Source organism: Podarcis liolepis (assembly GCF_965112155.1).
Source record: "Podarcis liolepis genome assembly, chromosome: 7".
Lineage (NCBI taxonomy): Eukaryota > Metazoa > Chordata > Lepidosauria > Squamata > Lacertidae > Podarcis > Podarcis liolepis.
Genome location: NC_139561.1, coordinates 85945132 through 85971052, shown reverse-complemented (window position 1 = coordinate 85971052; position 25921 = coordinate 85945132). Strand labels below are relative to the sequence as shown.

At 48.0% G+C, this 25921-nt stretch overlaps 1 protein-coding gene across 1 annotated transcript in view; it reads left to right on the top strand.

Annotated features, from left to right (window-relative positions):
- The window catches only part of EHD2 (EH domain containing 2), a 51133-nt gene that overhangs the window by 2985 nt on the left and 22227 nt on the right, over positions 1–25921 (top strand). The window contains exon 2 of the mRNA XM_083515901.1: positions 10405–10502. Within this exon, the coding sequence (XP_083372027.1) occupies positions 10405–10502 (98 nt within the window). The remainder of the gene's footprint in view (positions 1–10404; positions 10503–25921) is intronic.

Genomic DNA, 25921 nt, shown 5'->3' with positions numbered 1-25921 from the left:
TTTTTGGACTACAATGCCCATCATCCCTAGCGAGCAGGACCAGTGGTGAGGGATGATGGGAATTGTAGTCCAGAAACAGCTGGAGAGCCAAGTTAGGGGAAACTGGTCTACACCAAATGTCTAGTCCAGACATTTCTCTGATGAAAGTACGGGTGTCAGGGTTTGCCAGGGTTTAATGCAAACACAGGGAGCCTGCAGCCCTCCAGGCATTGCTGGGCTCCAACTCCCATCATTCCCAGCCAGAATGGCCAGTGGTCCAGGATGATGGGAGTTCTAGTCAAGGCAGAGGAGGGCAACCAAAATGGTCAAAGGCCTGGAAACGATGCCTTATGAGGAACGGCTAAGGGAGCTGAGCATGTTTAGCCTGGAGAAGAGGAGGTTAAGGGGTGATATGATAGCCATGTTCAAATATATAAAAGGATGTCACATAGAGGAGGGAGAAAGGTTGTTTTCTGCTGCTCCAGAGAAGCGGACACGGAGCAATGGATCCAAACTACAAGAAAGAAGATTCCACCTAAACATTAGGAAGAACTTCCTGACAGTAAGAGCTGTTCGACAGTGGAATTTGCTGCCAAGGAGTGTGGTGGAGTCTCCTACTTTGGAGGTCTTTAAGCAGAGGCTTGACAACCATATGTCAGGAGTGCTCTGATGGTCTTTCCTGCTTGGCAGGGGGTTGGACTCGATGGCCCTTGTGGTCTCTTCCAACTCTATGATTCTATGATTCAATCTCTGGAGGGCCATAAGTTCCCCATCACTGGACTAGGTGGATCCCAAACTACATTCACTGCTATGTGTCCTCCTTGTTACTGGGTGGGGTGTGTGTGCGTCTGTGGCTCTTCAGATGTCATTGGCCTTCCAGTTCCATCAGCCCAGCATTTCTGTATAGGAGACCTGATGGGTGATTTCAGTTCATGCTGCGTTCGGTATGGGAGTAAAATAGGACAATACTTGGCAGCTTCCTATGCTTCTAAATTGGGGGAGGGAGAGGAGATATCCCTCATGCTTTTTTGATCCAGATCCATTCCTAGATGCCAGGTGTGTATTGAATTCGCCCCCTTTCCATTGAACAGAGGCCCTTAAGAAAATTCCCTCCAAAATAAGATACCAGCTTTAATCATATCCAGGACTTTCAGCTTCAGAACCCCACTCTAACCACTAGGAATTTTGGTGTTTCTTTTCAACAACAGGTTGTGTTTCATTCTAAATAGTGCTCCTAACAATTCAGCATTTGTGCAACTATCTCCAAATTCACACATGTGCAATTTTGCCCGTTATTCACATTTTTTGCAAAGCGGTTTTGCCTAACACAAGGCATGTTATTTTCCCTAAGATATTCTCTTTACCCAAGCATAACCCTGAGTGTACACGTTTGCAACTGGTTTGCAAAACTTGAGTGCCGCGATTTCAAAAGATGGCTGTTTCGGTTTGCATATTGTTTGGGAAAGCAAAAATTAGGTGGTTGTTGTTGTTTAGTCGTTTAGTTGTGTCCGACTCTTCGTGACCCCATGGACCAGAGCACACAGGCACTCCTGTCTTCCACTGCCTTCCACAGTTTGGTCAAACTCATGCTGGTAGCTTCGAGAACACTGTCCAACCATCTCGTCCTCTGTCGTCCCCTTCTCCTTGTGCCCTCCATCTTTCCCAACATCAGGGTCTCTTCCAGGGAGTCTTCTCTTCTCATGAGGTGGCCAAAGTATTAGAGTCTCAGCTTCAGAATCTGTCCTTCCAGTGAGCACTCAGGGCTGATTTCCTTAAGAATTGATTGGTTTGACCTTCTTGCAGTCCATGGGAGTCTCAAGAGTCTCCTCCAGCACCATAACTCAAAAGCATCCATTCTTCAGCGATCAGCCTTCTTTATGGTCCAGCTCTCACTTCCAAACATCACTAGTGGGAAAACCATAGATTGAACTATACGGGCCTTTGTTGGCAAGTTGATGTCTCCTTTTTTAAGATGCCTTTGAATGTGAACTGAACCCAATGTGTCCCCCATTTTATGGGTCCTCCACTAGCCTCTACTTCCCCTTCTTGAGCTCGTCCTGGGACTTGTGATGTTCCTCTCCAGCCCTTTTGTGTAGCATTCCAGATGCTGCCCAGCTGTTTCACAGAACCGGGGTGTAGGGAATACAAAAGGCACCTGTTTCCTCCTTTGCAGGGGCGAAGAGAAGGAGAGAGAGGGAGAGAAAGGGAGGCTGGAGGTCTTTCAGGGGTGAGGAGTGGGGATGCAAGCCGAACTCTCTGGAACAAAGCACGATTCTCTGTGCCAGGTTGTCCCCGCAACACCCCGTGTCCCAACAGCCTGGAAATAAATCAGCCCTCCAGATGTGCTGGCTTTTGGGACAGATGGGAGCTGTTCCCAGCAGATGAGTGCCAGGGCGAAATGGAGAAACACTGGACCTTATTAGGGTATGGACGTTGAAGAGAAAGCCCAAAGAACGCCTTGACTTTTAGCTACACACAGCAGCCCATGGGCTTGCACTAGGATGACGCAACCTTTTGTCCTTTTCGGCTACAAGGCGGGGCTGGACTGGATGATCCTCAGGGTCCCTTCCAATTCTATGACTGGGGCATACTCGTCAACCGTCCTATTTGAGTGAGACACCCCGGAATTACAAAAGCCATCACAGCTTCTAACTGGATCCCATTTTTGTTCTTGTGTTCTGGCGCAAGTCACCTGGCTCCCGCAAGGTTCGTTTCGGGACCAAAAACGAACACCCCAAGTTTAATCAGCAGGATCAGGCACCCCCAACCTGTGGCTCTCCAGATGTTTTGGCCTACAACTCCCATGATCCCTAGCTAACAGCACCAGTGGTCCGGGATGATGGGAATTGTAGTCCAAAACATCTGGAGGGCCCAAGGTTGGGGATGCTTGAGCAGGATTTTGGAGGGTATGCTGAGGAATGCTAGAGCTGAGTGCATTGTTACCAACAAAGGCACTGGGTAGTACAGGCAGAAATCCACTGGTTTTCCACTGCTGCAGCTCCACCTGTTGATTTTCTGCCTGTTATGTAGGTTTAACAGATTCAGACTGTGTCCTCATTTTTTGTATGTATGTGTGTGGGGGTGGGGTATTCCTAACAAACAGCACAGACTTCTTTAAAACTACTGTTGGCTGTACTTTGGCCCAGGACAGTGGGAAACTGTGGAATTGGATGTCCCTGGGTATTTTCCGGCAGGTTCTACTTTTAGCATCCTTGTTTATACTGGTTGAGCTGTGCACCTTCCTCCATCCAGGGGTTTGTAAACATGAACTCCTCCCCAGGCGCTGAAGGCAGTCAGATTGTCTCAGTTCTTTCTTGGCCCATCCCTGTTCTCTCAGAGGTAGGGATGGGGGAGGAAAAATTCCTTTTCCATATCTCATTTTAATGGAAACTCAGCTAAACCTCATTTCCCAAACCAATAGACAAACCGAAACACAATTACTCTTCAAAGTTTGCACACATTTTTAGTGTTTTGGGTCACCTACTGATTCGGGAAGGTGCAAAACGAGAACTAACCCATGTCCTGTCCCCCCCTTCCCCTGCTTGGGAGCAAGTTCCACTGGCATCAGTTATTTCTGGAAACACCTTTCTTTGGGGGACAAATGGGTGAATCTATTCCACCCTTTCAAACAGGGCTGCAAATTTTTCTTGTTTCAACATTTCATTCAGGTTATTTATTCCATGAATTTACAAGTTGCTTATAAAAACGCTGAAGTGGCGTAGAATGTAGAAAAACACCATGAAAACGCCCGACAAATTCAGTATAGAAGTTAATTCATATCGATCCGTGACGCAGCCGAGTCACATTGCAGGAAAACCCTCTGTGTTTGGGCTTCAGGTGAGAATGTTAGATTAATCAACCAAAATTTTAGTTGATTGATCTGCGAGGTTTGTAATACTGCGAGGTTTGTTAATCTTTACTTGAAAGATTCTACCAACGGTGTCTCCGGAAAATTTTACACATCACTTGGGAAGACAGGCGAACTAATATCAGTGTAGAAGCAAAGATCACCAGTGTTGAAGCAATGATTCTTCAACATCAGCTTCATTGGACTAGTCATGTTGTACAGATGCCTGATGATCGTCTTCCAAAGCAACTACTCTATTCCGGATTTTAAAAATGGAAAGCATAATGCTGGTGGTCAACAAAAGAGGTTCAAAGACTGTCTCAAGGCAAATCTAAAAAAATGTAGTATAAACACCGACAACTGGGAATAAAATGGCCTGCGGGCGCTCCAGTTGGAGAACAGCCTTTACCAAATGTGTCATGGGCTTTGAAGACACTCAAACTCAGGACGCAAGGGAGAAACGTGCTAGGAGGAGGGCACACTTGGCAAATCCACACCGTGATCAACTCCCACCAGGAAACCAATGTCTCCACTGTGGAAGGACTTGTGGATCCAGAATTGGCTTCCACGGTCACTTAGGGACTCATTGTTAAAACCGTGTTTATGGAAGACAATCTTACTCGGCTATGAGTGATCACCAAAGAAGGAGACTGAGTCGGGCCAGGCTGAGTCGTCTACAATCCCTACAGTTTCACAGCATCATAAAATTGTAGAGTTGGGGTCCTGAGGGTCATCCAGTCCAACCCCCTGCTGATGTTGGGGGCAGGCAGGACATCCACCACTCACGATCCTCTTCCTTGTCTCTAGCAGATTCAGAATAAAATATCTCAACAGTCGTTTCACTTTTTTTAAATAGAAATCTTTATTAATTTAAAATACAATCATACAGTAAAGATAAGTATAACAAAATTAAGCACAAAAGAAGAAGAAGAAGAAGAAGAAGAAGAAGAAGAGGGATTTGTCACCTTAAAAAGGTCGAAAAAAGGTTTCAAAGTAACCAAAAAGACAATTAAAAGAACCACATATTTATACAACAACGTCTTAGCCTATAAGGTTTTCTGTGAAAAACTTCCAATCGTTCTCATTATACGTTTTCTATCGTCTTTATTTTGTCTCACTGTTTGTTTTATATCTTTTTCCATATATTCCTCTAAGCTGTTTATTCCATTTATCTATTGTACACAAGTATCATTCAATTCTGCTAGGATGGTATCTTTTTTACAATATAGTCTTATATATTCCTTAAATAACAAGAGTTGTTTCAAATCACTTTCTTTTGACCTGAAGTGCTCAGAAAAAACCCTGTCAAAATCCTTCTACAATTTCTACTTTTAGTTAAGTACTTTTGTTTATTTACTTGATTTGAGGAGGGCGCTGCCACACACACACACACACACACCCTGCCGCCGCGACACCCATGACAGGGATTGAACCTGCGACTTTCTGGGTGCAAGGCAGAGGTGCTCTGCCACTCAGCTACCTTCCTCCCACTGCTCTAACACATCTGGTCGTGGTGCTTTAATCAAAGCTTCCTGATATCCACCAACAGCTTTTTCCCGCCCCCCTTTGTTGCTTATGCTAGCGTGGGTTAACCAGGGAGGGCAAGTTTGAATGGATGGAACCAGCGGGGCGAGCCAAAACTGCAGGAGCAAAGCAGGCAACCTCCCGGGGTGCCAAAATTCCTGGTGTACACAGATATGGAAAGAGGAGGAGGAGGCACAGAGATAGTTAGTAGCAGCAGTTCGGCAGGCTTTTGGCCAGGGCAGCCCCGACGCTCCAGGGAAGTATTCACAGCACAACTGAGATCCTTGTGATCTCCATCAGCTGCTGGGTCATGAGCACAACTGGAAACAGGGGGAGTTTTTAAAAGTGACAAGCGCTGAACACGAGAAAACAAGGGCTGCTCCCTTGGTTCTTGGCTGCTCAGAGCGCTGCTCTTATTGCTTCTTGGCGTACGAGGAGTGAGGGGAGGGGTGGCAACGCTTTTAGGAGCCCGGAGCAGAAGGAAAAAGAAGAAACAGGCCGGGAAAAGCCGAGAGGGAAGGGCACAATCGCTTGTTCATTCAAATTGGTATATACCTCCGAGACCAGGGAGAAGAGTCGGTGGAAGAAGATTGGAAAAAGTTTAAAGACTATTTACAGAAATATTGTAAAATCAATGAATGTTAGAATGATGTTGGATAGAAATTAAGTGGTTTTTAGCTGTAATACTATAAGGGAATATGAAAAATGGATTATTAATAGGTAAAAATTTAATGTTACAATATTTTAAGATTAAAGACAAGGATAAATAAAGAGGGGAAGGATTTGCTGAACTAAGAAACTGAATTGGAACACAAAAAAGGGAGGCGTGAGGAGGTCCGGGAAATAAGCTAATGAAAAATAAGTAATGGAAAGATGGAGTTGTTTTTAACTGTTTTTTTTTATTTTGTATTTTTCTTTTTTCATTTTGTAACATTTTGAAAATTTTAATAAATATCTTTTAAAAAAAACAACAAATTGGTATATACCGCATTTTTCACTCTATAAGACGCACCAGACCACAAGACGCACCTAGTTTTTGGAGGAGGAAAACAAGAAAAAAAATATTCTGAATCTCAGAAGCCAGAACAGCAAGAGGGATCGCTGCGCAGCGAAAGCAGCAATCCCTCTTGCTCTTCTGGCTTCTGGGATAGCCTGCATTCACTCCATAAGAAGCACACACATTTCCCCTTACTTTTTAGGAGGGAAAAAGTGAGTCTTATAGAGCAAAAAATACGGTAGTTAACATCCATAACTCGACTTCTTCGATCTTGTTGTTAATCTCCAAGGCAGGCTTACTGGAAAAGCAGAACGAACAGAGGATGCTGGCTTTTCCAAGTCAAGCCACTGGTTCATTTAGCTCTGTATTGCCTACGCCAGGGTTTCCCAAACTTGGGCCTCTAGCTGTTTTTGGACTACAACTCCCATCATCCCTAGTTAGCAGGACCAGTGGTCAAGGGTGATGGGAGTTGTAGTCCAAAAACAGCTGGAGGCCCAGGTTCGGGAAACCCTGGTCTACACCAAATGTCTAGAATCATAGAATCATAGAATCATAGAGTTGGAAGAGACCACAAGGGCCATCGAGTCCAACCCCCTGCCAAGCAAGAAACACCATCAGAGCACTCCTGACATATGGTTGTCAAGCCTCTGCTTAAAGACCTCCAGAGAAGGAGACTCCACCACACTCCTTGGCAGCAAATTCCACTGTCGAACAGCTCTTACTGTCAGGAAGTTCTTCCTAATGTTTAGGTGGAATCTTCTTTCTTGTAGTTTGGATCCATTGCTCCGTGTCCGCTTCTCTGGAGCAGCAGAAAACAACCTTTCTCCCTCCTCTATGTGACATCCTTTTATAGATTTGAACATGGCTATCATATCACCCCTTAACCTCCTCTTCTCCAGGCTAAACATGCCCAGCTCCCTTAGCCGTTCCTCATAAGGCATCGTTTCCAGGCCTTTGACCATTTTGGTTGCCCTCCTCTGGACACGCTCCAGTTTGTCAGTGTCCTTCTTGAACTGTGGTGCCCAGAACTGGACACAGTGCTCCAGGTGAGGTCTGACCAGAGCAGAATACAGTGGCACTATTACTTCCCTTGATCTAGATGCTATACTCCTATTGATGCAGCCCAGAATTGCATTGGCTTTTTTAGCTGCCACGTCCATGAAAATAGGGATGTGCTATTCCATAATAATAATAATTTCATTATTTATACCCTGACCACCTGACTGGGTTGCCCCAGCCATTCTGGGCAGCTTCCAACATATAAAAAACATAATAAAAATTAACCAACTTCCCTATACAGGGCTGCTTCAGGTGTCTTCTAAGTATAGCGACTTATCTCCTTGGCTCAGAGGTCACATAACTCCATACCCTCCAACGTTTCTCTGGTGAAAATAGGGATGTCCTAAGGAAAAGCGGGACATTCTGGGATTAAACTAAAGTAAACAGCCTTGGTCCAGTATACCTGAAGGAGCGTCTCCACCTCCATCGTTCTGCCTGGACACTGAGGTCCAGCGCCGAGGGCCTTCTGGTGGTTCCCTCACTGCGAGAAGCCAAGTTACAGGGAACCAGGCAGAGGGCCTTCTCGGTAGTGGCGCCCGCCCTGTGGAACGCCCTCCCACCAGATGTCAAAGAGAAAAACAACCACCAGACTTTTAGAAGACATCTGAAGGCGGCCCTGTTTAGGGAAGCTTTTATTGTTTAATAGGTTATTGTATTTTAGTGTTCTGTTGGAAGCCGCCCAGAGTGGTTGGGGAAATCCAGCCAGATGGGTGGGGTATAAATAATAAATTATTATTATTATATTATTATTAAATCAGAAACCGGGACTGCTTCTGTAAATCCAGAGCTGTCCCTGGAAAATAGGGGCACTTAACAGGGTCTGTTTAAAGCATTCGGGTTTTTGTTTTCACCGCAGAACTTTCCCCGTGAAAACCTGCTCCTTACCGCTGAATCGGAGTAAACTGCAATCCGCAGAAAACTCAAATTGCTGTTTGATTCATTGTTAAAAGAGTGGGTTTTGTGTGGAAAGAACTGGGGCAAGGGGGGGGGGAGCCCTTGGACATGGAAGTTCAAAGCACAGACTTGTGGCTAGAAAGTGCAGGGCAAAAGATAAGGGTGGATAAGCCCCAATTGGCATGGCTCTCTGGCAAGACAGAAGTACTGTTCTTGGGGGACAGGGGGCGGGCTGGTGTGGAGGACTCCCTGGTCCTGAATGGGGTAACTGTGCCCCTGAAGGACCAGGTGTGCAGCCTGGGAGTCATTTTGGACTCACAGCTGTCCATGGAGGCGCAGGTCAATTCTGTATCCAGGGCAGCTGTCTACCAACTCCACCTGGTACGCAGGCTGAGACCCTACCTGCCCGCGGACTGTCTGACTGTCATTCAGAAGACATCTTAAGGCAGCCCTGTTCAGGGAAGTTTTTAATGTATGATATTGTAGTGTTTTTTTGGTTTCTGTGGAAGCCGCCCAGAGTGGCTAGGGAAGCCCAGCCAGATGGGCGGGGTACAAATAAATAATAATAATAATAATAATAATAATAATAATAATTATTATTATTATTATTATTATTATTATTATTATTATTATTATTATTATTTCACACTGAGCTTTCCCTTGTGGTTTCCTGGCTTAGAGTTTTTTCTCCCTCTAAAAGCATAAATCACTTAAACCAAAAAATATAGCTAAATGTGCCTAAACGCTCAGCAGGCACATGCGACTCACAGGCATTTATGAGGGTCACATGTGCCAACTGAGCAAGCATTTAGTTATCTTTTTGTTCATTTAGATCAGCGGTTCCCAGTTTGCACTGCGGATCCCCTGTTTTTCAAAAGCCAAGCCATGGACCCCTGCCGAGACCATATAACACTGGTCCTGAAAGACCTACATTGGCACCCAGTACGTTTCCAAGAACAATTCAAAGTGTTGGTGCTGACTTTTAAAGCCCTAAACAGCCTTGGCCCAGTATACCTGAAAGAGCATCTCCACCCCCATTATCCAGTCCAGACACTGAGGTCCAGTTCTGAGGGTCTTCTGGCAGTTCCCTCACTGCGAGATGTGAGGTTACAGGGAACCAGGCAGAAGGCCTTCTCGGTAGTGGCGCCCAACCTGTGGAACACCCTCCCACCAGATGTCAAGGAAATAAACAACTACCTGACTTCTAGAAGACATATGAAGGCAGCCCTGTTTAGGGAGGTTTTTAATTTTTGATGTTTTATCATGTTTTTAATACCCTTTTGGAAGCCGGCCAGATGGGTAGGATATAAGTAAATAATAATAACAACAACAACAACAACAACAACAACTTTTTAAAATGTTTATTATCTCTGTGGTAGCTTTTGTTATGTGAATGGTGCCAACATACCCTCCAGTGTGTCCCAGTGCAAAACTGGGGCACATGTCTTCTGGTCTGCACTCGTGTGCCAGTCATGTGACCAATGGGATGTTCTGGACAGTTGACGGCTAAATGGCCTCAGTCCAGTATATCTGAAGGAGCATCTCCACCCCCATCGTTCTGCCCGGACACTGAGGTCCAGCGCCGAGGGCCTTCTGGCGGTTCCCTCCCTGCGAGAAGCCAAGTTACAGGGAACCAGGCAGAGGGCCTTCTCGGTGGTGGCACCCTCCCTGTGGAACGACCTCCCATCAGATGTCAAAGACTTTTAGACAACTACCAGACTTTTAGAAGACATCTGAAGGCCGCCCTGTTTAGGGAAGCTTTAATGTTTGATCCATTACTGTATTTTAATATTGTGTTGGAAGCCACCCAGAGTGGCTTGGGAAACCCAGCCAGATGGGTGGGGTATAAATAAATTATTATTATTATTATTATTATTATTATTATTATTATTATTATTATTATGTGCCACGGGGCCCCTGGGTGGGTTACCACCAGCTGGGAGCCACTGATTTAGATAATTGATATGATTTAGATCACTGACTTTTTTTTGGGGGGGGGGAAATCTCTAAGTCAGGAAATCTCTCTAAGCCTCCTTTCTCACTGCTCCTGTCTACACAAGCCCCTCACCTTGGCCTCTGGCCTTCTCTCTTTCTGCCCCCATAGGTTCATGTGTGCCCACTTGCCAAACCAGGTTCTGGAGAGCATCAGCCTTATCGACACACCAGGGATCCTTTCTGGTGCCAAGCAACGTGTGAGCCGAGGTAAGACCATCTCGCGGTTGGCAGGATTGAGGGTGTTATGTACTGAAGTTCTCACCCTGGGCCAGCAGGGGGATACTGTAGATAGTTATGCAAATGAAGGCTCGAAAGTGACGTTCAGTGATTGGATAGTTTGCATGCAAATGAAGGATCGAAAGTGACGTTCAGTGATTGGCTAGTTACAGAAAATGGTTACTGTTGCATTCTAGTGGAGCTTTATATAAGCAGGCTGACTGAGCTCCTCAGTTCAGTTCAGTTCCAGCTTACAAATAAAGGGCTGCTTTGGAAGAACCGCTGTGTCGTGTGATATGTTCGCCCACAACTTAACAGAGGGCAAGGATGCTCAGCTGCTCAGGCTAATCCTGCCCCACGGTGTGGGTTTCCCCCACTCTCTTTTGGTGCAACATTTATTTTGTTCCCAGCTGGAATGTGTGCAGAGGAGAGCAGCCGAGATGATCAAGGGTCTGGAAATCAAGCCTTGTGAGGAACGGTGGAGGGAGTTGGGTATGTTTAGCCCGGGAAAGAGGAGATGTGATAGCCATCTTCAAATATCTCAAGGGCTGCCACATGGAGGAGGGAGCAAGCTTGTTTTCTCCTGCTCTGGAGGATAGGACTCGAACCCATGGCTTCCAAGTTGCAAGAAAGGAGATTCCAGCTAATCATCAGGAAGATGTTTCTGACAGTAAGAGCTGTTCAGAAGTGGAACAGTCTCCCTCGGGAAGTTGTGGACTCTCCTTCCTTGGAGAGTTTATAAGCAGAGGTTGTGTGGCCGTCTGTCATGGATGCTTTAGCTGAGATTCCTGCATTGCAGGGAGTGGGACTGGATGACCCTCTGGGTCCCTTCCTGCTGTACAATTCTATTAATCAATTCAAGGATCCATCCTCTGCCTTTCATGGCGCACTGCCCTCACAGAGTTGTAAAGTGAAAAGGTAAAGGCCCCCCTGACCATTAGGTCCAATCGTGGCCGACTCTGGGGTTGCGGCGCTCATCTCGCTTTACTGGGCGAGGGAGCCGGCGTACAGCTTCCGGGTCATGTGGCCAGCATGAGTAAGCCGCTTCTGGTGAACCAGAGCAGCGCATGGAAACGCCGTTTACCTTCCCGCCAGAGTGGTACCTATTTATCTACTTGCACTTTGACGTGCTTTCGAACTTCTAGGTTGGCAGGAGCAGGGACCGAGCAACGGGAGCTGACACTGTCATGGGGATTCGAACTGCTGATCTTCTGATTGGCAATCTTAGGTTCTGTGGTTTAACCCACAGCGCCACCCTTTGCAAAAAGTAGGAAAAACATAAATACGTAGAAAATTTTCGAGAAATCCATCCATTTTTAAGCAGGAGTGGGGAACCTCAGGCCTGGGAGATGAGTGTGGCCCTCCAAGTCTCTCTGTGTGGCCCCTGCTGCTCTCTCCAGGCCTCACGCCTCACCAGCCCCATTCTGTGCCTTCCTCCTGCTTGCTGGGGCTGATGGGATTTGTAGTCCAAGACTTCTGGAGGACAGCAGCTGAAAGAAGGCTGTGCTAGGTTATGACTCTGGCCACGTCCCTTGCCACTGCGTGCCTCAGTTTCTCCTCTTGAGCCCGCGCCCGATACTGCAGAGCCCCGTGTCGGCAGCTGTAGGTTCCTTGGCTGTGTCCCCAGTTGCCGCTGGCTGTGACAGATCCCTGGGTGTTTCCCTGGCCCCCGGCCAGACCAGCTCTGCCATGTTCCTGCCTGCAAGGTCTGGGGCTGGTAAACGTTGATTCCCATCTCAGAGGCCGATTTCAAAGGAAACAAAAGCACGCAGCGTATTGATTTCAAAACAAAGGAAGCAGCTGGCGGAGAGGGGAGAAGTGGAGTTAGGAGGTGGCAGGGGGGAGACTGAAGGTTGCCAGTTGCCCCCCACCCTCCCCATGGGGGGATTTGGAGTCCAACAGCATTTGGAAGTGCAGGGGATCGCCATCCCTGATCTAGCTAGTTAAAAGAGTTCTGGGGAATTCAAAATATTGCACACTAAGGCCTTATTCACACTCCTGCTCCTGTTGCGATTGCTGGGAACAGGTCTCTGATTTATAGGCCCAGATCCAAGCGATTTTTCTTGGTCCCACTGCTTTTCCCAGGAAATCCCTCTGTTTACTGCTGAATCGGAACAAGCGTCAATCAGGTTGTGGAACGATATTTGTTCCGATTCAGCAGTAATCAGTAGGTTTCCCCAGGGACAAAAAAAACCCAGCAGACCTGTGCCGAGAAACTGTGGCAAAAAGGAAATGTGAATGAGCCCTTTTTGGTTAGAGTTGCCCTAATAAAGATATTTACCGTATTTTTCGCCCCTTAGGACGCACCTAGTTTTTTTGGGGGGGGGGGAATAAAGAAAAAAACTTTATTTCCAACCCCAGCCCCCAGAACAGGCAGCTCTCCGCAAGCCTTGGGAGCCCGGCGCGACTTCCCGCCGGACTCCCACGGCTTGCGGATATCTGCCTGAAGCCCAAACCAGGTCGGGGAACAGTGGGATGGCGGCGCTCCGCCTCCCCGCTGTCCCCCGAGCTTGTGGGGCTGGTGGTGGGGAGAAGCGCGCTTCTCCCCGCTGCCAGCCTCCAAACCAGGTTGGGGAACCGAAGCCTGGGCTGCGCTGTGCAGCGCGCCCCAGGCTTCGAGATGCAGGCTGCTATCCGCAAGCCTAGGGAGCCCGACGGGAACTCCCGCGGGCTCCCAAGGCTTGCTGAGAGCTTCCTGAAGCCTGGCGAGCGAGAGGGGTCGGTGCGCACCAACCCGTCTTGCTCTCCAGGCTTCAGCGAAAGCCTGCATTCGCCCCATAGGACGCACACACATTTCCCCTTCATTTTTGGAGGGGGGAAATGCGTCCTATAGGGCGAAAAATACGGTACCTAATACAGATTTCGTATTTTTATGGGCCAACGCAGTGATCTTAACTGTTTTTCCCCAGTGACTTTAAAGCACATTCCCCTCCCCACAAAGAATCCAGGCAACTGTAGTTTGTTAAGAGTGTTGGGAACTATAGCGCCATTGGGGTAAACTACAGTTCCCAGGATTTATTATTATTATTATTATTATTATTATTATTATTATTATTATTAAAGGGGGTGTTTTTAATGTATGGTGTGTACACAGCCTCTGACACCAGCAATATATGCAGGAGCAGAACAGGTGAAGAAGAGAAGCCTTTTAAGATTGCTAATGGAGGGTTGTTGGTTCTGTTTTTAGATTTGGCAGGCTTTTAAAAAGTTGTCTCGTTGCCCTTCCGTTATCATTGTGCAGATTTCATTTGCACATCTTCGTGCGCCGCCCTGGAATCTTTTGAGGAAGGGCGGTTAAATAAATATTGTAAGCAAATAAAGTTTCCACTAGACTTTATCACCGCTAGAGAGGACAAGGTTTTTCCTGCTACATTTCTGCATGTCAGGCTTCTGTCAACATGAGCAGGGCCAAGGGATGGGGACAGAGTTTACAACACAACCATAACACACACACCCTGATTGTGTGAACAGAAGATGAGAGTCAAGAGGTAATGTGAAGTCAGGTCCACAGAGAATTCACTGCTTGTGTCAAAGGACAAGATGGCATCCTCTCATGTTGGACTCGTTGGAATCAATGAATACGACTAACTTAGGTGCCTCAATTTCAGTGGATCTACTCTGAGTAAAAGCTAGTTGGATACCAGGACCATTATTCAGCATTCACAGGCCCCTCCAAGTGTCGCTATCCTCCAAGGACAGTCCCAGATTTACAGAAGCCGTCCCAGTTTCTGATTTGATCCCGGAATGTCCCACTTTTCCTTAGGGCAGGGGTCTGCAACCCGCGGCTCCGGAGCCGCATGTGGCTCTTTCACACCTTTGCCGCGGCTCCGGGGCGGATACTAGCGAGGGGAGGAGGTGCATTGTGCGCCCCAACACTCCCCACTGTAGCGGGCGCTGTACTGGCTGTGACGTCGCATGGGGGCGGTGCGTGCGTTAGTCACGCACCGTCCCAACGTTACCTTCCCGTCCGCTGTCAGACATTAAGGTAAGAAACAATATATGCAGTGTTATATTTGTTTTAAAAGTCGCAATGGTTTTGCGGCTCCCAGTTTTTTTTCTCTTCGGAAACGGGCCCAAGTGGCTCTTTTTGTCTTAAAGGTTGCAGACCCCTGCCTTAGGGCATCCCTATTTTCATCAGAGAAACGTTGGAGGGTATGGAGTTATGCAACCCCTGAGCCAAACGTATATACAGTGGTACCTCAGGTTACATACGCTTCAGGTTACAGACTCCGCTAACCCAGAAATAGTGCTTCAGGTTAAGAACTTTGCATCAGGATGAGAACAGAAATTGTGCTCCGGCGGCGCGGCGGCAGCAGGAGGCCCCATTAGCTAAAGTGGTGCTTCACGTTAAGAACAGTTTCAGGTTAAGAACGGACCTCCGGAACGAATTAAGTACTTAACCCGAGGTACCACTGTACAACCTTTAGAAGACATCTGAAGACAGCCCTGTATAGGGAAGGTTTTGTTTTGTTTTAAGTTCAAAGTTTTCTTAAGTTTTTATATATGTTAGAAGCCACTCAGAGTGGCTGGGGCATCCCAGTGAGATGGGTGGGGTATAAATAATAAAATTATGATGATTGAAGAGGACACCCCTATTTATATTGGAGAAATGTTGGAGGGTATACTTTTGTTTCTGTACTTTGCTTGATATGCAACCTCCTGGTTTTTTTGCATTCCCAGGCAGATGGCAAAACCGAGGCTGTTTATAGAGTCCACGACTGGCCCCCGTATTTGGCTGATAAGCTGCGTTTGGCTTTGTCTGCAAGGCTGCTGTCAAGAGGTCCAGAGAGTGGGGGCTTTGCAGAAGGGGCAGTAGGGTGCATCTCACGACCCGCTAGGCAAATTGTGTTGGCCGCACAAGCTAAACACACGCACACGCGCACACACAAAGATTACAAAATGCAAGGAAACATTTAGCAGATGTAGGAAGGAATTGGTTACAAAGGCAGCTATTGAGCGGGAACAGAATGTGCCAGAGAGCGAGAGAGACGATAAAGCCGTTCTGAGATGTGCTATCCTCATTCCAAGGTGTGTCGAGGGCGCTCTTGAGTTCAGATGTGAGCATGTACCAGGGGAGATGGGGAAAGGGGATGCCAAAAATGTCTGAAGGGTGTATGAAGGACGCACGTCACGGGAGACGTCCTAAGGAAAACGCAGGACGTTCAGGGACTGAATCAGAAACCGGGACGGCTTCTGTAAATCCGGAACTGTCCCTGGAAAATTTGGACACTTGGAGGGGCCTGTGAATGCGGGATAAACAGTGACCCTGAAGGAGTTCCTATTTCACAGGGGTTTTGTTGTTGTTGTTGGGGATGAACAGAAGAGAAAGCTGCAAGGAGCCTTTGCTTGCAGGGAGAATTTAGTGGGCCTTGCTCCCAGGGATGGGCATAGCTGTCAAGTGTCCCTTATTTGGCGGGACAGTCCCTTATCCCAGCGCCATGTCCCGCTGCTGTCCCTTATTGATGATGTCTCTTAAATAAGCTACTGAAGGTAATGGGGCCCTTTCTATGTCCAACTTGCCTTGTCAACAACAAATTGTTGCAGTTTTTTTTGTGTTGAATATATGCTATATGGTAATTTATGCACCTAATAGGTATCTAAAGCCATTCGCACGCAACAAAATATGTATTTTATAAAACCTTCTCACCCCTTGCCTTTTCCTGTAAGACCTATTACAGTCGTTAAGAGTCGTCAACAGGCTCATCTCAGCTATCTGCCAATCTCCCATTCCCACCACCCTTCTGAGTAATACCCCTCCCCACCTTCTCACTATATAGAAGGATCTGGCAACTTCTGTTTCAGTGTATCTGAAGAAGTGTGCATGCACACAAAAGCTCATACCAAGAACTAACTTAGTTGGTCTTTAAGGTGCTACTGGAAGGAATTTTTTTATTTATTTTATAAAAGTAATTGTTGATCCCTTATTTCGGCTGCTGGTCCCTTATTTTCAAATCTGTAAGTTGACAGCTATGGGGATGGGGCATCTAGCTCTTTTCCGATACAACTGGGACAGACATGTTCCCCGCAAAGTACCCCCCCCCCGAGAGGACAGGGTGGGGAGAGCCCTTTCATTCTTTTCCTGTGACGCTCACATTCCTGTACTCGTCTCCCCTTGGGACTTTGGCCTTCCACTGCGTGGGATGGGTCAGTTCAGGGTGGCTTTTAATTCCCGCGGAGAGGCAGGCCTCTCTCAAGCTCTCTCTCTCTCCCAATATTTCTTTGGTTGCCGGGGCACCCCCGGGAGAACCCTGTACAGAGATAGCACAGGTCTGCTGCATTCTTTCCACATTTTATACATGAAAGTATGTGGGGAATCTGGATAGACCCCGCCTCGGCGAACAGGGCAAAGTGGAAACTGGGAAAGGCTGTACGCCCTGGACAAATGGCCTTGTTTATTTGGGAGCGTTAGCCAAGAATCTGCGTTCCTGTGGACGAGACACTCCTCTGACCCCTGTAGCACGGTGTGTGGTTGTGAGCTTTCTCCTGCAACAGGGTGTTAGTCCAGCATCCCGGGGCAAGGCTTCTCCAACCTGGTGCCCTCCAGATGGTTTGAACTACAACTCCCCATCAGTCCCTGCACTAGGTGTTCTAGACTAGGGGTTCCCCATCTCCTTTGCTGTCAACATTTCCCTTTTCTTGCAAGGAATCCTATTCGGAATAAGGGAATTTCCCTTAGAAAAAGGTGACAGCTATGCTCAACTCCCCCCAACTCAAGACTACAGTGGTACCTCGGGTTAAGTACTTAATTTGTTCTGGAGGTCCGTTCTTAACCTGAAACTGTTCTTAACCTGAAGCACCATTTTAGCTAATGGGGCCTCCTGCTGCTGCCGCGCCACCAGAGCACAATTTCTGTTCTCATCCTGAAGCAAAGTTCTTAACCTGAAGCACTATTTCTGGGTTAGCGGAGTCTGTAACCTGAAGCGTATGTAACCCGAGGTACCACTGTACTTGAAAACGGCAGAGCACTTATTGGTTTTTCTATTGCATTTCTATTGCTTCTTTCATTCATTATACTGTATTCCATTTTCTAGTCTTAGAATCTGCATTCTGTCAGATTTGAATGGTAGTGCAATGAAATGCAGTATGGAGAACAAAAGAAGCGATTAAAAAATTGTAGTTGAAAATCAATGTGGAGGTGGCTGTGGACCACCTGGATAAAGCCCACCAACCACAGTCTTTGATCCTTTGCTCTAGGCTAGGTGTCGTGTTCTAGGCGGCTTCACAACCACTGGATTTTGATGGCAAAGCTTGAGTATAGCTGGCAGCCCCTCCAACAAACCTAGACCTCCGAGTGCTTCCATCTGTCCCCCTCATTCATTCATTCATTTTTGTAGTGGTACCTCGCGTTACATACACTTCAGGTTACATACGCTTCAGGTTACAGACTCCGCTAACCCAGAAATAGTGCTTCAGGTTAAGAACTTTGCTTCAGGATAAGAACAGAAATCGGGCTCTGGCGGCGCGACGGCAGCAGGAGGCCCCATTAGCTAAAGTGGTGCTTCAGGTTGAGAACAGTTTCATTCTGGACCTCCAGAATGAATTAAGTACTTAACCCGAGGTACCACTGTATAGTCATTTATTTGACCCTGCTCGTGAGCCAGAAAGGCTTATAATGATCGGGAGTAAGACTGCCCCTGCTGCTCAGGCTTGCTGTCTGAAAAGACATGACACAAAAGGAAAGGGGATAGGGAGGGAAAGGAAGAAAAAAAACCCCTCAGCATTAGTTAAGAGTTCTAATGTGTCTTTTTTCTAGCAGTGAAGGGTGAAGTAAGTTTTCTACAGCAGCTGCTTCTTAGGCCAATGGTTATTCTCCCGCACCCCTTGCCACGAAGCCCCCCCAATGGTGGGCAGCCCCTTGATCAATGAATGGCGCCAGTGTGTGAAGCCCTGAGTTCCAGAGAGTGCTAAACTTAGAGGCCCCACTGGCCTGTGGCCCTCAAAGTTGTCCCAGGAGGACATATGGCCCTCCGCCCCTGCCATGGGCCATTATGACTTTGCAGGCCGAAGCCTGGGTGAGGCCTAACTGGCACAGAAGCCAGCCTCCCTGACCGGGGGCCCCGGGAGGGACTTTTAAGAGAGTTTGTGATACAAATGGGGAGCGGTAGAGAATCTTCCGCCAGTTGTGTGTCTGTGGGAAAGAGCAGCCCTTGCTCCATGGCAACGGAGCGCACAGATGATTCTCTTGCGAAACGCTGAGGAATGTCTCCCGCATGCCAGGGACGGGGGAGGAAGGGCACATTTCCAGGGCAGCACGAAGCGTGCACATGTGTAGATACAAAGGTAGTTGTAACTAGGAAACTGGGTGGGCCGAGCAAGCGCTGGGATTAGCTTGGCATGCAAAACAAAATGCACGGGCAGCCCTCTGTTGCAAGGCCTTCTTCCCCAGCTACCCTCATCCTCCGGCTGGTGTTTCATAGTGTTTTTGTATTTGCAGCAGAACGAGGTGGTAGAATGGACTTTGCCATGCAAATTACACAGAAACATAGCTGTCAAGCGTCCCTTATTTGGCGGGACAGTCCCTTATCCCAGCGCCATGTCCTGCTGCTGTCCCTTATTGATGAGGCTTTGTTCGGCTGCTGGCTGGGCTTTCTGTCTTTGGCTTGGAAGGGCTCAGAAGTTGAACATACCTGTGCCTGGCAAATCCCTTATTTTGGCTGCTGATCCCTTATTTTCGAGGCTGCTGGTCCCTTATTTTCAAATCTGTAAGTTGACAGCTATGCACAGAAATCGAAGAAGTCATAAGAATTACAAGCCATGCAATGGCAACGGCGGGCAGAAAAATCATTATAAGTGCTTCCGAATGGCCCTTTGCAGCAGCCGTTCACCAACTTGGTGCGCTGGAGGTGCCTTGCGCTACAATTCCCAGTAGCCTTATCAGCCAGCATGCTGGGGCTGATGGGAATTGTAGTCCAAAACATCTGCAGGGCACCAGAAAGCTCCTTGCAACCAGAAAACCAGCATAGCAGACAAGAGCTCTGAGCTTCTACTTTCATCTTCTTGCCTTCCTTATTTATTTATTTATTGCATTTCTATCCTACCTTTTTCTCTCCAAGGAGCTCAAGGTGGTTTCTGTGGTTCCTCAGTTAAGCAACAAAACAACCCTGTGAGGTAGGTTAGGCAGAGAAGTCTCTCCCAGGTCCGAGTTGAACACTCTAACCACTGCACCACACTGGCTCTTTTTCTGATGCGTGCTAACTTTCTGCTTGCAGGGAGATAATATTACCAGTACAGTGGTACCTCGGGTTAAGTACTCAATTCGTTCCGGAGGTCCGTACTTAACCTGAAACTGTTCTTAACCTGAAGCACCACTTTAGCTAATGGGACCTCCTGCTGCTGCCACACCGCCAGAGCACGATTTCTGTTCTCATCCTGAAGCAAAGTTCTTAACCTGAAGCACTATTTCTGGGTTAGCGGAGTCTGTAACCTGAAGCGTATGTAACCCGAGGTACCACTGTATGCTGTTATTATTTTCCTACTACTATATGATAGCCCTCCACAATAATCTGATTCTGAATCGGTGGCACATTCCGTTTGGCGACCTCTGTCCCAATTCATCCTCCTGAACTTGCCCAGCCAAACTTTGCACAAACATGTTATAGACAGGCCGGAACAACGACGCCACAAGTTCCATTTAAGAATTAAATGCTTGCATTCAAAGGCAGTTCCACTTCAGATTTGGTTGGCGCGACGGCTTAGTTTGAAACGGAACTGCCTTTCAGTGCAAACCTTTGGTCTCCAAATGGTGCATGAGGTGGTGCTGATAATAAAGAGTGAGTGCTTCTGAGCATGTGTGGAGTACACCTCCCTTGCTGGTGAATTTGTGTATGTTTAGGATTGCCAAGCAGGGCTTCTGAGCTAGAAAGCCCCAACTTCCTCGAGCCCCAACACCCCCTCTTTTATGTTTGCTCTTGGGGGGGGGGGGGGAATCCCATCGGCCAGTAGCTGTCCCGACATCATCTAGTGAATTGGATTCATCTAGATGTGAATTGGATTCACAGCCCCCCAACCATGTATGGCAGGGGTCAGCAAACTTTTTTAGCAGGGGGCCGGTCCACTGTCCCTCAGACCATGTGGTGGGCCGGACTATATTTTGGGGGGGAAATATGAACGAATTCCTATGCCCCACAAATAACCCAGGGGTGCGTTTTAAATAAAAGCACACATTCTACTCATGTAAAAACACCAGGCAGGCCCCACAAATAACCCAGAGGTGCATTTTAAATAAAAGGACACATTCTACTCATGTAAAAAACACGCTGATTCCCGGACAGTCCGCCGGCCGGATTGAGAAGGCGATTGGGCCGGATCCAGCTACCAGGCCTTAGTTTGCCTACCCATGATGTATGGTATGACCAGTGGCGTAGCGTGGGTTGTCAGCACCCGGGGCAAGGCAAGTAATTTGCGCCCCCTAACCCATGGAGTTGCGCCCCCTAACCCGTGGATTTGCGCCCCCTAACCCTAACCCTAACCCCCAGATGTTGCGCCCGGTGCGGCCGGCCCCCCCCTGCACCCCCCACGCTACGCCACTGGGTATGACATTCTGCAAAGCTCAGCAAACCTCCAGCTGGGAGGACCTCAGAAACTGCAACTTCCTAAAGCACCAAAATGTACGAGGTTCCTGGGCTGCTTGCAGCTTACAACTTACACAGGCCTAGATTTCCCCGCAATAAAAGCACGGGCCTCTTGTTCTCTGCCTTCAGACATGAGGAGCTGTTAGTATTTTTAAATCTTCCCCCTTAAAAAACACACACACAAAAAACCCAATTGTGGATCAGGACAGATTTCTTCCCCACGGATGGTGAAAGTTTCTCCTTCCGTGCTATGGTTTTGCCAGCCCAGGCCTGTCCAGATCCCGCCCTGCTCCTTGGCTCCCTCTCCTGCGCACAGCCAGGGATCCATGGGATTCCTGAGCAGAGAGGAAATCCTCGCAGCGAGTCGGCACAAGCCGGAGTCAGCCGCCTGCCCTTCAAAGTGAATTACGGCTCTTTCTCGGGGATGCGCCGCTGCCTCTGCCAGCCTTCGCTCAAAAGCTCCAAAAGGCAACCATCTGGCTTTGGAAACACACCTGTGGGCTTCATAATCTTTCTAATATTCAAAGATTCCTTTTTGCCTGGCACCAAGGCGCAGGCTGCGCACGCCCTGTACACTTAAAGCACATTTAATGTGCATGGCTTTCCCCCAAATAACCCTGGGAGCTGTAGTTTACCCCTTGCAGAGCCGCTATTCCCAGCACCCTTAGCAAACTACAGTTCCCAGGATCCTTTGGGGGAAGTCACGTGCTTGAAATGCATGGTGTGTTTGCGCAGCCAAACTATGGTAAGGCAGTCTTTGCTTCAGGTTGGGGTGCCTTCCTACTCATTCTGCTAACTGGGGGCCCTGGACATCTGCCTCTGCTGCCTCATATCTGGTTCTCCCTGTACCACCACCATCACTAACAACAACAACAATTTATTTATATGCCTCCCATCTGACTGGGTTACCCCAGCCACTCTGGGCAGCTTCCAACAAATTAAAACACATGAAATATACTGAGAGTTGTGTGGATTTCATGCTTCTTTATTCAGCTCATAGTAGTGAGGAATGGAAGTTCCCCCGAAATGTCTGCTTTATATACATTATTTACACAATGGACCCCACGTGATTGGCTCATTCCTGGGTTCTCCTGTAGGCCAATCAGGTTGCGGATTCACTTCCACCTGGAGTTGGATTGGGTGGCTCCTGTGGACCAATCAGACTGCTGCATTCTGGATCCTATTGTTCTAGGACCAATCAGACTGCTGCATTCTGAATCCTATTGTTCTAGGGCCAATCAGACTGCTGCATTCTGGATCCTATTGTTCTAGGACCAATCAGACTGCTGCATTCTGGATCCTATTGTTCTAGGACCAATCAGACTGCTGCATCCTGAATCCTATTCTAGGACCAATCAGACGACTGCAATTTGGATCCTATTCAACTCAGTACACAACAACACAGTATCAGTGATTGCACAAACCAAAGAAAAATGCCTTGGAAGAGCAGGGCTGCCGTGTTCTTCCTTATCTTTGTATAAAAATGTGCAGGGTTCCCCTCCTTCTCTTTTGCACGGCAAAACAACTCTAGATGCAGCAACAGCAATAAAAGCCGGGACGGGGACGGGGACGGGGGCGGGGGCTCACCACCATCCCTCTCTCCAGCCAACCCTGCACATTCCACACTCCCTCTTTGCTGGAAACCCTTCCCTGTTCAGTTCAGAATTTGCTTGGTATTTCTTAAGCATCTTGGTGGAGGGAAACTCCCCTTTCCCCTGCTCATTTGGCAATCTAATCCAAGCCGTTTGCTGGCCTATGCGCCAAAGTTAACTGGGTTTCCCAATCGGGGTTTGGATTTGTTCATTAGCAAAACCCAGCGAGGCACGACGCCACGATGCAAAACCACGAGCTTCCAATTATAACCGACGCAAATCGATTGGTTTAACCGCACAACAGCGCTTTGTTTCATGCACAAAGTTGCATATAGGAAGCTGGCTTCTACTGAGTCAGTATTTCCTAGCATGGCACTCCGGGATTTTAGGAAAGGGCCATTGCCAGCCTTTACCTAGAGAACCAGAGGCCTTCTGCATGGAAAATGCATGTTCCGCCTCTGAGCTATGACTGGTGCGCTTTGGTCCATCGTGGCTGCTCTGCTGGTTGCTGAAATTTGCTGTTGGCGATTCCACAGGCCTGGCAGGGTCCAGATTATTAGCATTATCAAGAGTTCATCCCAGCAGATAATGTTAGCGCCTAAAAGGAGCCTGCTGTCACAGTAGCCAACCAGAGGTCTGTCGAAAGCCCCAAACCAGGATCTGACCACAACAGTACAGTGGTACCTCGGGTTAAGAACTTAATTCGTTCTGGAGGTCCATTTTTAACCGGAAACTGTTCTTAACCTGAGGTACCACTTTAGCTAATGGGGCCTCCCACTGCTGCCACCGCCATGCGATTTCTGTTCTCATCCTGAGGTAAAGTTCTTAACCTGAGGTACTACTTCCGGGCTGGTGGAGTCTGTAACCTGAAGCATCTGTAACCTGAGGTACCACTGTACTCTTCCTCACCTGTGATTCGCAGCAAATAATATTGAATGGTGCCGCACAAATGCACCTTACTCTTAGGAACTATAGAGCGCCCCTTCCCTTCTCCCGAAACAACAAGCCTGGAAACAAAGATCTGGATGGAGGGCAGTGATAAACAATGGAAGGAGCTGGCCCATATTGAGAAGATATTTGCCAAGTCAAAAGCGGATCGGTTACATGGTCTGGTCACATAATTTTACAGCGAACAACGAGAATATCATCCAGAGCAGCGGTGCTCAGTCTGGCCACACACAGGGAGAATCTTGTTGTACCATCTCAGTCGGAGAAGACCTCAGGGATGTGGTAAAAAGGTAAAGGGACCCCTGACCATTAGGTCCAGTCGTGACCGACTCTGGGGTTGTGGCGCTCATCTCGCTTTATTGGCCAAGGGAGCCGGCGTACAGCTTCCGGGTCATGTGGCCAGCATGACTAAGCCGCTTCTGGCGAACCAGAGCAGCGCACGGAAACGCCGTTTACCTTCCCACCGGAGCGGTACCTATTTATCTACTTGCACTTTGACGTGCTTTTGAACTGCTAGGTTGGCAGGAGCAGGGACCCAGCAACGGGAGCTCACCCCGTCGCGGGGATTCGAACCGCCGACCTTCTGATTGGCAAGTCCTAGGCTCTGTGGTTTAACACACAGCGCCACCCGCATCCCCCAGGGATGTGGTGCTTAGTTTCTAAATACAGTGGTACCTCGGGTTACATATGCTTCGGGTTACATACGATTCAGGTTACAGACTCCGCTAACCCAGAAATATTACCTCGGGTTAAGAACTTTGCTTCAGGATGAGAACCGAAATCATGCTCCGGCGGCACAGCAGCAGCAGGAGGAGGCCCCATTAGCTAAAGTGGTCTTCAGGTTAAGAACAGTTTCAGGTTAAGTACGGACCTCTGGAATCAATTAAGTACTTAACCTGAGGTACCACTGTACACCTGAGTTGTTGCGAATTGGACAACTTTTTCATTGCATTTATATCCTTCTTATTTCTCCAAGAAGCTAAAGGTCGCATAGGTGGTCCTCTCCCTCTCCTCATTTAACCCTTACAGGCCTGTGAAGTAAGGGACGCTGAGAGGAAGCAACTGGCCCAAGGTCACCTTGTGAGCTTCATGGCCGAGTGGGAATTCGAACCCGAGTTTTCCCAGGTCCTAGTCCAGTGCTCTAACCACTGTACCACACTGGCATTTTGAACCAGGCCATTCCGAACTTTGGCAGCACCTCTGCTTGAAACTAGCTATGCCGTAATCTGCAGGGGCACTGCCCACCAGTCAATGGAGCATTGAGTGGCCCTGAAATCTCCAACTTCCATGTGTTGTTTAGTCGTTTAGTCATGTCCGCCTCTTCGTGACCCCCTGGACCAGAGCACGCCAGGCACTCCTGTCTCCAATGCCTCCCGCAGTTTGGTCAAACTCATGCTGGTAGCTTCGAGCACACTGTCCAACCATCTCGTCCTCTGTCGTCCCCTTCTCCTTGTGCCCTCCATCTTTCCCAACATCAGGGTCTTTTCCAGGGAGTCTTCTCTTCTCATGAGGTGGCCAAAGTCTTGGAGCCTCAGCTTCAGGATCTGTCCTTTCAGTGAGCACTCAGGGCTGATTTCCTTCAGAATGGAGAGGTTTGATCTTCTTGCAGTCCATGGGACTCTCAAGAGTCTCCTCCAGTACCATAATTCAAAAGCATCTATTCTTCGGCGATCAGCCTTCTTTATGGTCCAGCTTTCACTTCCATACATCACTACTGGGAAAACCATAGCCATAGCTATGGAGGAGGAGGAACCGGCAAGCCACTCCAGTATCCCTGCCAAGAAAACTCCATGGACAAAGACAACTTCCATGTACAGGAATGCACATAACCTCACATCTCGCACCAGGAGTCATGCATGAGAATTTTTGTGCCTCTGGCAGCACTGGGTGTGTGGCTCTCTGGTCAGATTACATTTTGCAGGAAAGACTTAGCAACATTTGTTTTCACACCACCTCCTCTGCTTTACTAAATAAACCAGGGAAGGGTGGAAATTCCTTCTCCAAGGAGATACATTCGCTCCTTAAACACCCACTCTTCTCCTGGGCCAGATATTCCTCTGCCAGCCACAGTCTGCTCATCAATTGGGACTGGATCCGGCCAGAACCCTGGAGCCTGCTATCACCCAGAGGGCAAGGGCTGGCTGCCTAGAAAGTTGGCCTCTTATCACTGGTGTGCTAATAAACCAGAAGGGGAAAGGAAAGAAACCTGCAAAAAGCAGCACTTTTTAAACTCGTAATTTGCAGGCAATCTCAATATATATATTTATTTTAATCCCGCTCTTGTGTGCAAGAAGGGAGA